At 38.8% G+C, this 13,487-nt stretch overlaps 1 protein-coding gene across 1 annotated transcript in view; it reads left to right on the top strand.

Moving 5' to 3' along the window:
• Positions 1 to 9,472, top strand: part of dner (delta/notch-like EGF repeat containing) — a 29,032-nt gene extending 19,560 nt beyond the window's left edge. The window contains exons 8-13 of the mRNA XM_055174712.2: positions 702 to 932; positions 4,760 to 4,882; positions 4,973 to 5,086; positions 5,327 to 5,458; positions 6,538 to 6,784; positions 8,441 to 9,472. Coding sequence (XP_055030687.2) covers positions 702 to 932; positions 4,760 to 4,882; positions 4,973 to 5,086; positions 5,327 to 5,458; positions 6,538 to 6,784; positions 8,441 to 8,552 — 959 coding nt within the window. The 3' untranslated portion in view covers positions 8,553 to 9,472. The remainder of the gene's footprint in view (positions 1 to 701; positions 933 to 4,759; positions 4,883 to 4,972; positions 5,087 to 5,326; positions 5,459 to 6,537; positions 6,785 to 8,440) is intronic.
• Positions 9,473 to 13,487: the final 4,015 nt, after the last annotated feature.

The raw sequence follows: 13,487 nt of genomic DNA, 5'->3' as shown, positions 1-13,487 counted from the left end.
ATAAAAAGGACCTCGCTTGGAAGAGTGTCAGTGAGGACATTGGGCAACCTGATAAGTTGTAAATACACATTTCACTTTTGAGTCACGTGACGTTTATCGACCTGCACCGTTTATTTTCCCCCTATAGTAAGGCGACCAAATACAAACCGGTAACTCTCAATAAATGCACAATCAACATCAGCAATCTTACAAACAGACCGCATACACTTGCCCCTCCCACAAGAAGCGGATTTTGCCTCTGACGAGCGTCAAATGCTTGCTTTTTCAAACTGTTCAAGCTGCAAACTAGGCGCGGTAGACGCGATTTTGACTCCTCAAACGCAGTTGGTGTAAACGCAGCATAAGACAAAGAAAAGATGCATGTCCGTGTATGTTTTGAGGATCGCTCTGAATCTGATCTCAAAAGTCCTTCACAAAAATGGTATTATCTTAGCTTTTTGCTCAGTAGAACTAATCAAGGTAGGATGAAACGTTTTTTTTTTTATTATTTAAAGAAGAACATTTTCTGGAAGGCATTCATCTTTTGTGAAAGTCATGAAAAATACTTTTTTTTAAAAATGATGGCGGCGAAAGAGTTAATCGGGTCTCTATGGCTGTGACTTTTGCAACTGAGGTTGTTGGCAAAATAATTGATTAATAAACTGTATTAAACCTAAATTAGCATCTTTGTACACCAAAGCATCTCTCTCTTCCTCTGTTAGGTTATAAGGGTGCCATGTGTGAGCAGAAAATTGACCCCTGCGCTTCCGGGCCCTGTCAAAATAACGGCAGCTGTTTCTCACAGGGCACCGGTTTGGGCTTCAGCTGTACCTGTCCTGCAGGTTTTACTGGACCCACCTGCGCCCAGCTGGTGGACTTCTGCGCCCTCAATCCATGCGCTCACGGTATCTGCCGCAGCATTGGTACCAGCTATAGGTGCCTGTGTGTGCCAGGTAAGGATACAAGCGCGTGTGTTTTGATGTTTATGTCATTGTTGTGTTCCTGTGTCATCTTTTTATTTCCACTCATGCTGTGGCTGTCTTCCTTTAACCCTTACCCCCCTTCACATCTCTCTGGCTCCGTCTGGTTGTTATAGCAACTGCCTCCAGTGTATTGCGTGCTCAGACATCAGCGTCTGTGAAGTGTGACTGCACCAGCTGTGGAGGCAGCTTAGTCTTTCCATTGATATCACCTCTCAGTGATAAGACCGATCCCGAGAGACCATTGGGTTCTCTGCTGGGATTGTAAATAATATCCAGTGGGATTACACCATAATCACGACAGATTAGAGTACACTCGCTACGAACAATATGGTACTCTGGGAAAAAAATTTGCAATGAAGTAACCATCACTTTACCATTGCTGAATTCAGGGTTGGGGATGTATTAAATTAGTCTAGCATTGTTTGTGCTACAGACATGAATGATACCTTTAATCATGTGGCTTATTGTGGAGAGATGTGCGATTGCTTAAGATTTCATTTTAACCACCAAGCAACACTAGCAACCATATAAAACACCATAACAATTGCACAGCAATGTCCTTACAGTCACAATACTGGTCCAATCTTGGAAATCACCCATTATGCTGCAATATTGTTTGGCGAATTTAGTTTTTGTCTATAGTTTTGGAAGAGAATATCTTAAACAGGCCAATTATAACATAACACCAACTGTGACGTTACAGTTGTGATGTCACCCCAACATTAAATTTCACATTAAGTACAATCTTTTCACAATCTTGTGACTGCTGAGTTAGCTCTAGTTAATGCTATATAGGGTGGCCATTCGTGCCAGTTCACGTCCCGAACAGGTTTTTCAGGTGCGTTCTCCGGAAGTTGCGTTGGTCGACCACATATGTCATCAAGGTTTAATATTTCGTTCAATTGCAGAAAAGCAACCGTTACATTTCAAGGTAAGAATGAAACTACAATGATTGTATGTCTTAAAAGAAATAAATCTTAATTTTCTAATGTATTTTAACTAAAATGTGAGAACCTCTATGACAAGCAGTCAAGCAACTCGACTTCTGGAGAACGCACCCAAAATCCTGTTCGGGACGTGTCCGGCGGAACTGGCACGAATGGCCACCCTAGCTTTATGCTATTATTTAGGCTGAAGTTCTACTATTGACGTTACAGTTAAGTTTTGCAGGTCCATACTGGAAAAAAATCGTACCACTCAAAATTGGCAATTAACAATCTCCAAACTATTGATTATTCCTCAAAATCCGTATCTTCCTCGGATACAATCTCAAACATAAAGTCTGTTTACACACACAGAGAGAGCTCCTGAAGGAGCTGCTCTCAGAAACAGCCAATCAGAGCAGAGGTCAACATTATTATTCATGACCCTTTCAAATCATGTTATAACAGACCATTTCATTCTAAGGGCAAATCCTAGGGTTGTAAATGGACATGTAAAACCATCTCTGGATTATTTTGCACTTAATAAAGTCGCATACCTTCTATGTACATATCAGAGGACAATTTTACAGATTTTTTCAACACATTCTTTGGTACCTTTAAGATGAGTATCTATAAACCCGGATGATCTTCTGTTTTAGGTTAAAATTTAAACTGTCCGTGTTGGGAAAGTTCACGTTCTACATGAACTAGTTCAAAGTTCAGTTCACAAATTTTAAAATGAACTAGTTCAGTTCATAGTTCATATTTCAAAATTTTGAACTAGTTCACAGTTCCAAAAATGAACTAATTTATATTTTTTTCCCATATTATTTTTAAAAATCATTGCCATTGTAGCCCATATAGAACCACAGACAGCAGTAATTTTATCAGTTTTAACACTGAAGCTAAATGCGTCAGATTTCATCTTCATATCCAACTTTAAATACTCATCCAACCAGGATTTACATTAGCATTGACTGTCTTTTAATTTTTGTATTTGCTTGCACATACCTTGAAAGCCTAGCCGTGTGCTTCAAGGGGGTCACACACCGTGCGAGAAGCGCTGTGCAGGACATTAACATATCGCACAAGTATCGCCGCCTATGTTAATCGTTAACGATTTGTGACAAATATGATGTTATTTAATGTTAACTATGTGAGTGGCGCAGTAAGGATTTTTTAGCAGCGTCCAGAGTCAGTGCGTCACCTCCATGCTGCTCTTTATTTTGATGACGCATGCAGCGATGAAACACTTATGGCTGGTGTTGCCAGATTGGGTGTTTTTCCCGCTACACATTAAGGCCTGTTTACAGTGTGTTTTAGCCGGGTTTTCGCCTGGAAGACTCTATAGAAATCGGGCACCCCATTGAACGACATTAAACTGAGGAGAGCGTGCCGTTCACAAGCACCAAAATGGACGAGTTCACAGTAACGTTCATCAGGCAGTAATACAGTACGTTAAATTCACGTTCGCCCAAAATATGAACGAGTTCATGAACTTTCATTCAATAGACTCGTTCAGGCACAACACTGCAAATTGTGGATCCATGGACACCAGTGGCGGACGGTGACTTATCTTCCAAGGGGCGCGAATTCAAAATATGTGTTCAAAGTGTCATGTGAACCATGTGCATCATGCGTCGAAAGGGTTTATGATAAAAGAGACGCTCACGTTCACAAAATACTCACTCACTTAATACTAAACTCTGATTACACATGAGATTAAGCGAGTTTCGCAAACGTGAGCATTTCTTTTATCATAAACCTATCGATGCGTATGCAGCAGACACTTATTTTGACAAGACGCATGATGCACATGGGTCACATATTTTGACATGACAAGCCACACAACATGACAGGCTAAAATACATGTTGTGACGAGCTCCGCACCTCGAAAAAGAAATCACTGGCCGCCACTGATGTACACTCAAACGGCTGATATTACCCACAACTCACAGCGAAAGGGCAAAGTTTAAGTAGCGCTAGACAGAATTGACGGCGCATTCACACGGGGCGTCAGCGTTAACGCTTCCCATTTACTTTTAATGGGTGACGTCATGCGGGGGACTTTTCTCAACTTTTCATGCGGCAACGCGTGCGTCAGCCAATCAGATCGCCTTATGCAAATTACCTAGGCAGAGCCAGCCAATTACGTTTATGGAAGAACGGAGCATGTGTAGCGGCCACTGTGATTGGCTGTTGGCCACGCTTCAGAAAAGCCTTCCGTTAAGCGTTAACGCTTACGCCCCTTGTGAATAAGCCGTAAGACGTTAAATAAATGATGCATCACAAAATCAATAAATTCAACTACAGAGTATACATTACATAAAATGATGAAAAATAATAAATGAAGAAATGCTTGAATGCAAAGATGAGTTGTATTTTGATGTTTGAATTTTTTACACATCACAGCGTAATTCAGGCAAACTACTCTGTGTTCTGCACTCAACATGTACTTTCCCAACACAAAAACAGTACATACTATTAGGGCATAGTATACGTAGGTGAATTGGGACGAAGCTTTAGTAATCTCGTTGACTACTTTTACCTGTGTCATGTACTGTTGTGTCTGTGATGGAAAAACACCATCAAAATGAAACATCGCCCTCTAGTGGACAAAATCCAGCAAACATCCACAAAATCCATTCATCCATCCATTCTTAAAACCTGCTTGCACTCTGCGGGGTTGTGGGAGGGCTGGAAGCTTCAATGTCACTATATTTGACATATAATGATATTGCTGGTTATTAGCAGAATCTGAGACACAGCATGCTATTTGTTTTTGAAATAATGCATAGGATAACTCTCTCTCTTTCTCTCTCTCTCTCTCTCTCTCTCTCTCTCTCTCTCTCTCTCTCTCTTTCACTCTTACAGGTTATCATGGTCTTTACTGTGAAGAGGAGTATAATGAATGTTTGTCTGCTCCCTGTCAGAACTACGCCACATGCAGGGATCTCATCAATGCCTATGAATGCATCTGCGCTCCACAATTCACAGGTGCACTTCCCTGCCTCGAACAATTAATGTGCACTGTCACCTTAAATTAAAAAACACATCAGTTAATTGAACCCCTGTGTATTTGTTTAGGAAAGCACTGTGAGATATTTAAGGACCCCTGTTTAAAGCTCAGATGCCAGAATGGTGGACGATGTGAAAGTGGAGGGAGAAATGCGTCCTGTGTTTGTCCACCAGGATACATGGGTGAATATTTGTGTTCATTTGTGTATGTATTATGTGTGGACATGTCAAATACATGCATACTATTCTGCAATATGTTTGAATATATTATTGTATAGAATACCTGGATGACCTTCTTCCTTTGCTAAATGTGCAGTTATACAGCAAAATATGTTTTAGAAGTAATAATGAAGATTAGAAGTAATTTCTTACCTAGACATTTATACACAAAATGCTGAGTATTATGTATTCATTTCTGTGTAGGTGAGAACTGTGAAGTTGACGTAAACGAATGTGAGAGTAACCCCTGTCACCATGGCGGCACTTGCATCGACCAGTCAAATGGCTACACCTGTCACTGCCCACCTGGCTGGGTTGGTGGTAGCTGTGAGATTCGTAAGTTCAGCTTTGACTTTCCAATATACCAATCTTGCTCTTGTGGGACTCACAAAGAAAAACAAATATGAATAAACAGGGAAATGCAGCATACATGCGAAAAGGCTGCAGTGTATAGGCAGAGGCAGTTCAGATAGTCACGCAAAAGATACATCATAAGTGCCCAGTCACACCCTTCGTGGATGTCAAGGACACTATTTTGCTTGCTTAAGGAACAAAGCGGCCCCCTGAGGAAGGACATGGTACATTTAAGCCAGCTATGATACTGTGCCATTAGCTTCTGCTAGCTCACACTCTTAAAGGGCAACTCCACTTTTTAAAAAATTGGCTTATTCTCCAGCTCCCCTAGAGTTAAACATTGAATTTTTACTGTTTTGGAATCCATTCAGCTGATCTCCAGGTCTGGCGGAACCACTTTTATCATAGCTTAGCATAATTCATTCAATCTGATTAGGTCATTAGCATTGCGCTATAAAATAACCAACGAGTTTTTCCTATTTAAAACTTGACTCTTCTGTAGTTACATTGTGTACTAAGACCGACGGAAAATTAAAAGTTGTGATTTTCTAGGCAGATATGTCTAAGAACTATACTCTCATTCTGGCTTAATATTCAAGGACTTTGCTGCCGTACTATGGGTGCAGCAAGCGCAATGATAGTATGTAGCAGCCGAAAATAGTCCCCTGCTTTGAAAGTTACCAAGGGGACTATTTTCGGGTGCTGCATAAATTATTGCGCCTGCTGCACCCATAGTACGGCATAAAAATCCTTAAGTATTACTCAGGATTGAAAGTCTAATCAGATTGAATGAATTATGCTAAGCTATGCTAAAAGTGGTGCTGCCAGACCCGGAGATCGGCTGAATGGATTCCAAATCTGTGAAACTCAATTGTTTAACTCTTGGGGAGCTGGAAAATGAGCCTATTTTCAAAAAGTGGAATGTGCCTTTAAAGCCCTTTTCCTGCCTTTCACCCTGTCAAGAGCAAATCTTCAAATAGCACAAACATGCTAAATCTGTTCTTTTTATAACCTGCACATTTCTTCATACTCACACAGCTTTGGTTTTCTCCTTCTCTCAGATTTGCAATGGAAGATGGCTCAGCCCGTCGACTCAATGACCAACATGCCCCGTCACTCTTTGTACATAATTATTGGCGCTCTGTGTGTCGCCTTCGTCCTGATGCTCATCATCCTCATCGTCGGCATCTGTCGCATTAGTCGTATCGAGTACCAGGGTTCGTCCCGTCACGCCTACCAGGAGTTTTACAACTGCCGCAGCATTGACAGCGATTTCAGTAACGCAATCGCTTCCATTCGCCATGCGAGGTACAAAACAGCTACAAGTACACATAAAGTATGGCCAAAAACTGTATATGTTAAAGTAATTAACTTGATTTAAACACAAAGAACACAAAGAGTTCACCCAAAAATCACAATTCTGTCATCATTTGTGACCCCAGACCACAAAACCAATCACAGGTAGCACTTATGATTATCTCAAATGTTGTCCTATGCTTACAAACCATACATTAATGGAAAGCTTATTTATTTAGATGATGTACACTCACCTAAAGGATTATTAGGAACACCATACTAATACTGTGTTTAACCCCCTTTCGCATTCAGAACTGCCTTAATTCTACGTGGCATTGATTCAACAAGGTCCTGAAAGCATTCTTTAGAAATGTTGGCCCATATTGATAGGATAGCATCTTGCAGTTGATGGAAATTTGTGGAATGCACATCCAGGGCACCAAGCTCCCGTTCCATCACATCCCAAAGATGCTTTATTGGGTTGAGATCTGGTGACTGTGGGGGCCATTTTAGTACAGTGAACTCATTGTGATGTTCAAGAAACCAATTTGAAATGATTTGAGCTTTGTGACATGGTGCATTATCCTGCTGGAAGTAGCCATCAGAGGATGGGTACATGGTGGTCATAAAGGGATGGACATGGTCACAAACAATGCTCAGGTTGGCCGTGGCATTTAAACGATGCCCAATTGGCACTAAGGGGCCTAAAGTGTGCCAAGAAAACATCCCCCATGTTCTCATTCTGTTTATGCCAAATTCTCGAGACTCATCAGACCAGGCAACATTTTTCCAATGTCCAATTTTGGTGAGCTTGTGCAAATTATAGCCTCTTTTTCCTATTTGTAGTGGAGATGAGTGGTACCCGGTGGGGTCTTCTGTTGTTGTAGCCCATCCGCGTCAATGTTATGCGTGTTGTGGCTTCACAAATGCTTTACTGCATACCTCGGTTGTAACGTGTGGTTATTTCAGTCAAATTTGCTCTTCTAACAGCTTAAATCAGTCGGCCCATTCTCCTCTGACCTCTAGCATCAACAAGGCATTTTCGCCCACAGGACTGCCGCATACTGGATGTTTTTCCCTTTTCACACCATTCTTTGTAAACCCTACAAATGGTTGTGCGTGAAAATCCCAGTAACTGATCAGATTGTGAAATACTCAGACCAGCCCGTCTTGCACCAACAACCATGCAACACTTAAAATTGCTTAAATCACCTTTCTTTCCCATTCTGACATTTAGTTTGGAGTTCAGGATATTGTCTTGACCAGGACCACACCCTTAAATGCATGGAAGCAACTGCCATGTGATTGGTTGATTAGATAATTGCATTAATGAGAAATTGAACAGGTGTTCCTAATAATCCTTTAGGTAAGTGTATAAATCTCAGGTTTTTAAAAAAAATTAACTTTATTATTGGTTTGTGATCCAGGGTCACATTTATGATCATATGGTTTTAAACACCCATTGCATTTCTTCACATCTTTATATATATCTTCACAAGCTTACAGTAACAAAGCTTTAGTTATCTAAAAAAGGAATAGGGGTGAATCATAAAAGTATCATAAAATAGTCCACATAATATTTTGGTGGATTGTTCCTTTAAATATGAATGAAAGCATTGATAAACATTCCTAAGACTATTCCTTTGTGTGTCTTTGTGCCTGGTACAGGTTTGGGAAGAAATCTAGACCAGCAATGTATGACGCCACTCCCATCAGCTATGAAGATTACAGCCCAGATGACAAGCCCCTAGTCGCGCTCATTAAAACGAAAGATTTGTGAAGCAATACACTTCTAAAACGCATTCACACACACACACACACACAAACATATATAATATATAGATATATATCACACATCCCCACAGGCATGGTTCCAGCCTTTAAAATGAGCCAATAACTCAGTATTTATTTCCAGAAGATAGTTAAACAAATAAATCAAACTGTAATAAAATTTTTGATATATTTTACCAATAAACTCTTAAAAATAAAGGTGCTTAAAGGCTCTTCACAGTGATGCTATGATTCCTCAAAGAACCATTCAATCGAAGGTTCAGTAAAAAAGCATTTTATACCTCTTTTATAATCTAAAAAACCTTTTTCCACTACAAAAAGGTTCTTCAGATGTTAAAGGTTCCTCATAGATACAATTCAGCCAAAAATGGTTGACATTGTGAAGCCCCTTTATTTTTAAGAGCGACAGGATATAATTACAGTAACTTGGATTAGTCACAGACAAGTGGGCTTTGTTTGCGGATGCAAATATTTTGTGGAATGTAAGTAGATGAATAACAAGCCACATTGCAAAATGTGTGTTTGAGAGATCTGATGGGGGACTCTGATCACAAATATGATAGCAGCAGTCTCAGCTGTAGAATTAGGTGTTATAGCGCTCTCTTCATAGTACAGTACATACTGTAACTTTATACAGAAGAAGAAGAAAACAAAAGACAAGACGATGTAGGTTGCCTTAACCGGTGCATGGATAGGATCAATGGTTTTGACATTATACTCTGTAACCTGTTGTTTACAGTTAATTTCTTATTGCTCATTGTGGTCTCTTATGTGTCATTATATTGGTGGTAGAGAAGTCTTAAGATACCACTGCTAATGTGAAAGCAGCACTATACGGTGCTTTTATAAGTAATATTTGGTTGTGTCATTTCACTAAGTAATAAAATAGCAGTTCTGCTCTGTATTTCATAGTGTTTTGTGGAACTTAACTGAACAAGACGTCTCTGTTGCAATACAACTGCAAAGCTCAGCAGTTCATGTACCAAATAAGACAAAAGAATCGAGAAACAACATTTAAAATGTGTCATATAAATTAAGAATCAAAAATGCTGCTTTTAATATAGAGAAAAATGTTTATTAAGCCTTCAAATGTAAGATTTCTTTTGTCATAAGCATCTATTCAGACACTGCTGAGCTCATGTTAGTAATATTGAAGCAAGAGTGTCTCCTCCAGGCCGTGCAGTCGTCTGGTTCAAGCTGGTGTAGTTCTGCCGTGTGCTTCTGGTTTTCCTGCAGTTGGTTCCAGCTCTTTCTTTCTCTTTTACTCTTCATTTGAGTCTGGCTGAAGTGCTATTCATAGTATGTTTTCAGTCTTCCCATTGCCTATCCTTCTCTCTTATCTGCCATATCTACTCCTAGTTCTACTCGTATTCTTATGGTTATCCTCTTGCGTAGTATATAGACAGGTAGAAGCTACTCTATGCGACTGATCTGAGGCCTGTTTGCTGTAAACCAATGAAATTACAAAGTTGCTCTGTCCCATACAATGAAAGTAAATGATACTAAGATCAAATCACATTAAAGCCATATGACAGCTTTGTGTGATGAACAGACTGAAATTAAGGTTATGTGCTTAAAAATAAATGTGCATATGTGCAGAAAATGCATGTAAAAACGTTTAAATTAAACGGTAACACTTGAAGGGAGTTCATAAGACTGACATGACACCTTTATTGTCATGAAGTGACACGTGCCATGGACATGAGGGAGATTTTATGCACATTTGTGGCAACTGTCATTGAGTGTTATTCGTTCAATTATGTAATTTTTGATGTTTGAGATATCTTTGTTATGGCAACTTGACAAGCCATTACATCGTAACTTGTCATTGTCAGGGATTTAGGCAGATGAACCCAAGCGCAGACACGTGTGGACAGGACAAGACTTTTATTGAATGGGGCAAAAACAAAAACCCACAAGGGGGCAAAACAAGACAGGAAGTAAACTACAATAAACTAACACTGGACTAGACAAAAGACTAACAAACTACTTTACAAATGACAGAAGACTAGAACTACACTAAACTGGGTACTCACAGGAAATATCAAACACGACAGGCTTAGACAGGTATCAACATCAATAACATCAGACGAACGAGCACAGGACTGCAAACACAAGGGCATTAAATAGGGGAGCAAATCAAGAGGGGAACAGGTGACATGAATCAAACAATAATGGGATAATTAACGAGGAAACAAGGGGGCGGGGTCAGGAGACGAGACAGAAAGCACATGGCAATGAAAAAACAAAGCCAGTGCTCTCACACAAAACATTGGGCTGCCATGATCCTGTCACCTATGACTAGAAAAACTGTGACCTGAAGACAGGATCATGACAGTCATGGCAACTTGACATTACTAAGACAACATAACTTACCACTTTTTACCAGCAATACAAATTGAATTTGTCATTAAAATGTTATTAAGTGTTAATACTCTATCATATAGTTTTATAACAGCGTCATGAATATTTTTCTTGACCTCAACTACAGTGATACAAATATAATTTGTAATTAAAATGTCATTAAGTGTTAATACTCTCTTAAATAGTTTATAACAGCGTCATGAATATTCTTCAATTCATAATGCTTTTTTTAAGTTTCCTCCAGGTGCTTAAGAAATAAAATCAATCATCCAATAATAATTATAATAGTAATTAAAATTGATAAAATTATATATTATTGCTTTTGGAATCCAATTTGCATAAAATTAAATAAAAACAGTACAATAATGGGTAAAGCCGTGCCGTGTTGGGTGTATATTGCTGGAAAACAGTTAATTAATCGCTGGAAAACAAATTAAATTATGTTTTGTTATTTTTTTCTGCTATGTAAGAAAATTTTAGAACCCTCTGTGTAAAGAAGAACAATTTCTGTTAGTTGTCAGTTTTTTATGTAAAGTATAATCTTTTGACATGTCTGCTCTGCGTGCATTTTGTTAAGGTATTTAAAATTATTTGACATAATTACACATTTTAATGATAGGTTCAATTTGTATCACTGTGGTCGAGGTCGGGAGGGGCATTCATGATGCTGTTGTAGAACTATTTGACAGATTGTTAGCACTTAATGACATTTAAATGACAGTTTAATGTAACGTTAACCCATAAAGCTAGGTAGTTTATTGCGTTTATGACAGATTCATGACAAGTTATGATGTATTGGTGTATGTCAAGTTGTCATAACAAGGACATGTCAAAGAGTGTTATCTTTGCATAACATGACACAATTGACTAAAAAAAACACTTGATGACAGTTGTCATGGGTGTGCATGGGGTCTCCTTCGTGTTCGTGAGGTGTGTCATGTCATGATTATGAAGGTGTCATGTCAGTCTTATGAACACCCCTTTATGTAAAGTGTTACCAATTAAACTTTTAAACAAAACAATGATACAATAATATATTATACAATGTAGTGCCATTGGTTGGTAGCTAATTTTTTCTGACGTTTGATTTCATGATAAATTTATATATTTTATAAAATGTCATAAAATTTGGGCCCCCCAGTTTGGGAACCACAACTATAACATTAACTTTCAAATATTTCATTCACTTTCATTGTATGATGTATGGCAAAAAAAATCATACAGATTTGAAACAACATGATGGTGAGTAAATGATAACAACATTTGTATTTAGGTATTCAATCCCGGTCTGGGATCAGTTCTAAAGGGGAGCTTCTTAACCTTAGCGCTGTTTTTGTTAGACAAAAGATAACACCCATTTTGGTTATATATGTGGAATGATGTACTAATAAAAGTTAAAGTGAAAACCTAAAGCCTTCATTTGTTTGATTAAAATGTTATCATTCTATATGATGGAAATAAATCTTTGAATCTTCAAGTTCTTGTAACTTAATTTGTATAGCAAGATGACATAGGTTGCCTCTCTGGATAAAAACATCTGGCAACTGCATAAATCTAAATTATAATATAGATCATAATATAAATCTAGAGATAAACCCTGAAACTACAAACTATGACGGATGTTGCTCAGACTGAAATATCTTGGGAGTATTTACGATCTGTGCATGTGGAAGATATTTTGTTGAAGAGAGGAGGACTTCATAAGCACAAGACATTTCAGTACTATGTTTTGCAGTGAACAGACGGTAAGTTTCACTGTCGCACGCACGTACACCTTCCTTATCTCTTACACATGTACACCCCAAACCTCTTTCTGTCTGGTACACAAAGTAGTCTTGACATTTGTAAAATCATTCAATGTTGCAATCCTTTCTCGTGTATCAAGATGAGAAACCCACATGCACAGATACAGACAGTAAGGTATGTTTTCCACAGCTGGAATGTCTTTGACTGTCTGCACTGGAATGTCCCCCAGCTGCCTGTGCCCTTATATGGAGTTCAAACAGTGTCCTAAACCCTTCGTTGACCTTCTGTGGTTTCCAGATGTTCTGAGAGTAAACATCTGCAAAAATGGCAGACTGTGAATGAGGCAGGGGTTGAAGTCACACTTGTGATGGCTTTGACCTCGGAGAAAGAGGGAAAGTGTGTGTTAACACTCAATGACTGAGTGTTTATTTGACCTCTGTGTGTTTACTTTAATTCTGTAATGATGTCTACATTAGCACTTTCTTACTGGCACCGCATGGAGTCTCAGTGAAAAACATTCATTCCCAATGCAATTTCATGCCTGTGCAAGTTTAGAATTACCTTTAAACATATATTTCAAATCATATCAGTGAAATTAAGAGCGAACCAAGTTTAGAAAGCGTAAAATAGGGAAAAATAAATTGGTATTTCACTCAGTTTTCATTTCTGAATGACAAAAAAGTGTACTGTACTGCTTTCCATATAAGCGCATCAATGGATTTTTGAAACCCTGCCTACATTTCACGTGTATGTCGCGCATGCGCCTACAGCCCAATCTGTTTTTACATGTACTTGAATGTACGCGCATATGTAC

This window comes from Misgurnus anguillicaudatus, chromosome 15, assembly GCF_027580225.2.
Source record: "Misgurnus anguillicaudatus chromosome 15, ASM2758022v2, whole genome shotgun sequence".
NCBI classification, from domain to species: domain Eukaryota; kingdom Metazoa; phylum Chordata; class Actinopteri; order Cypriniformes; family Cobitidae; genus Misgurnus; species Misgurnus anguillicaudatus.
This window is presented reverse-complemented; position numbering and strand designations above follow the sequence as displayed.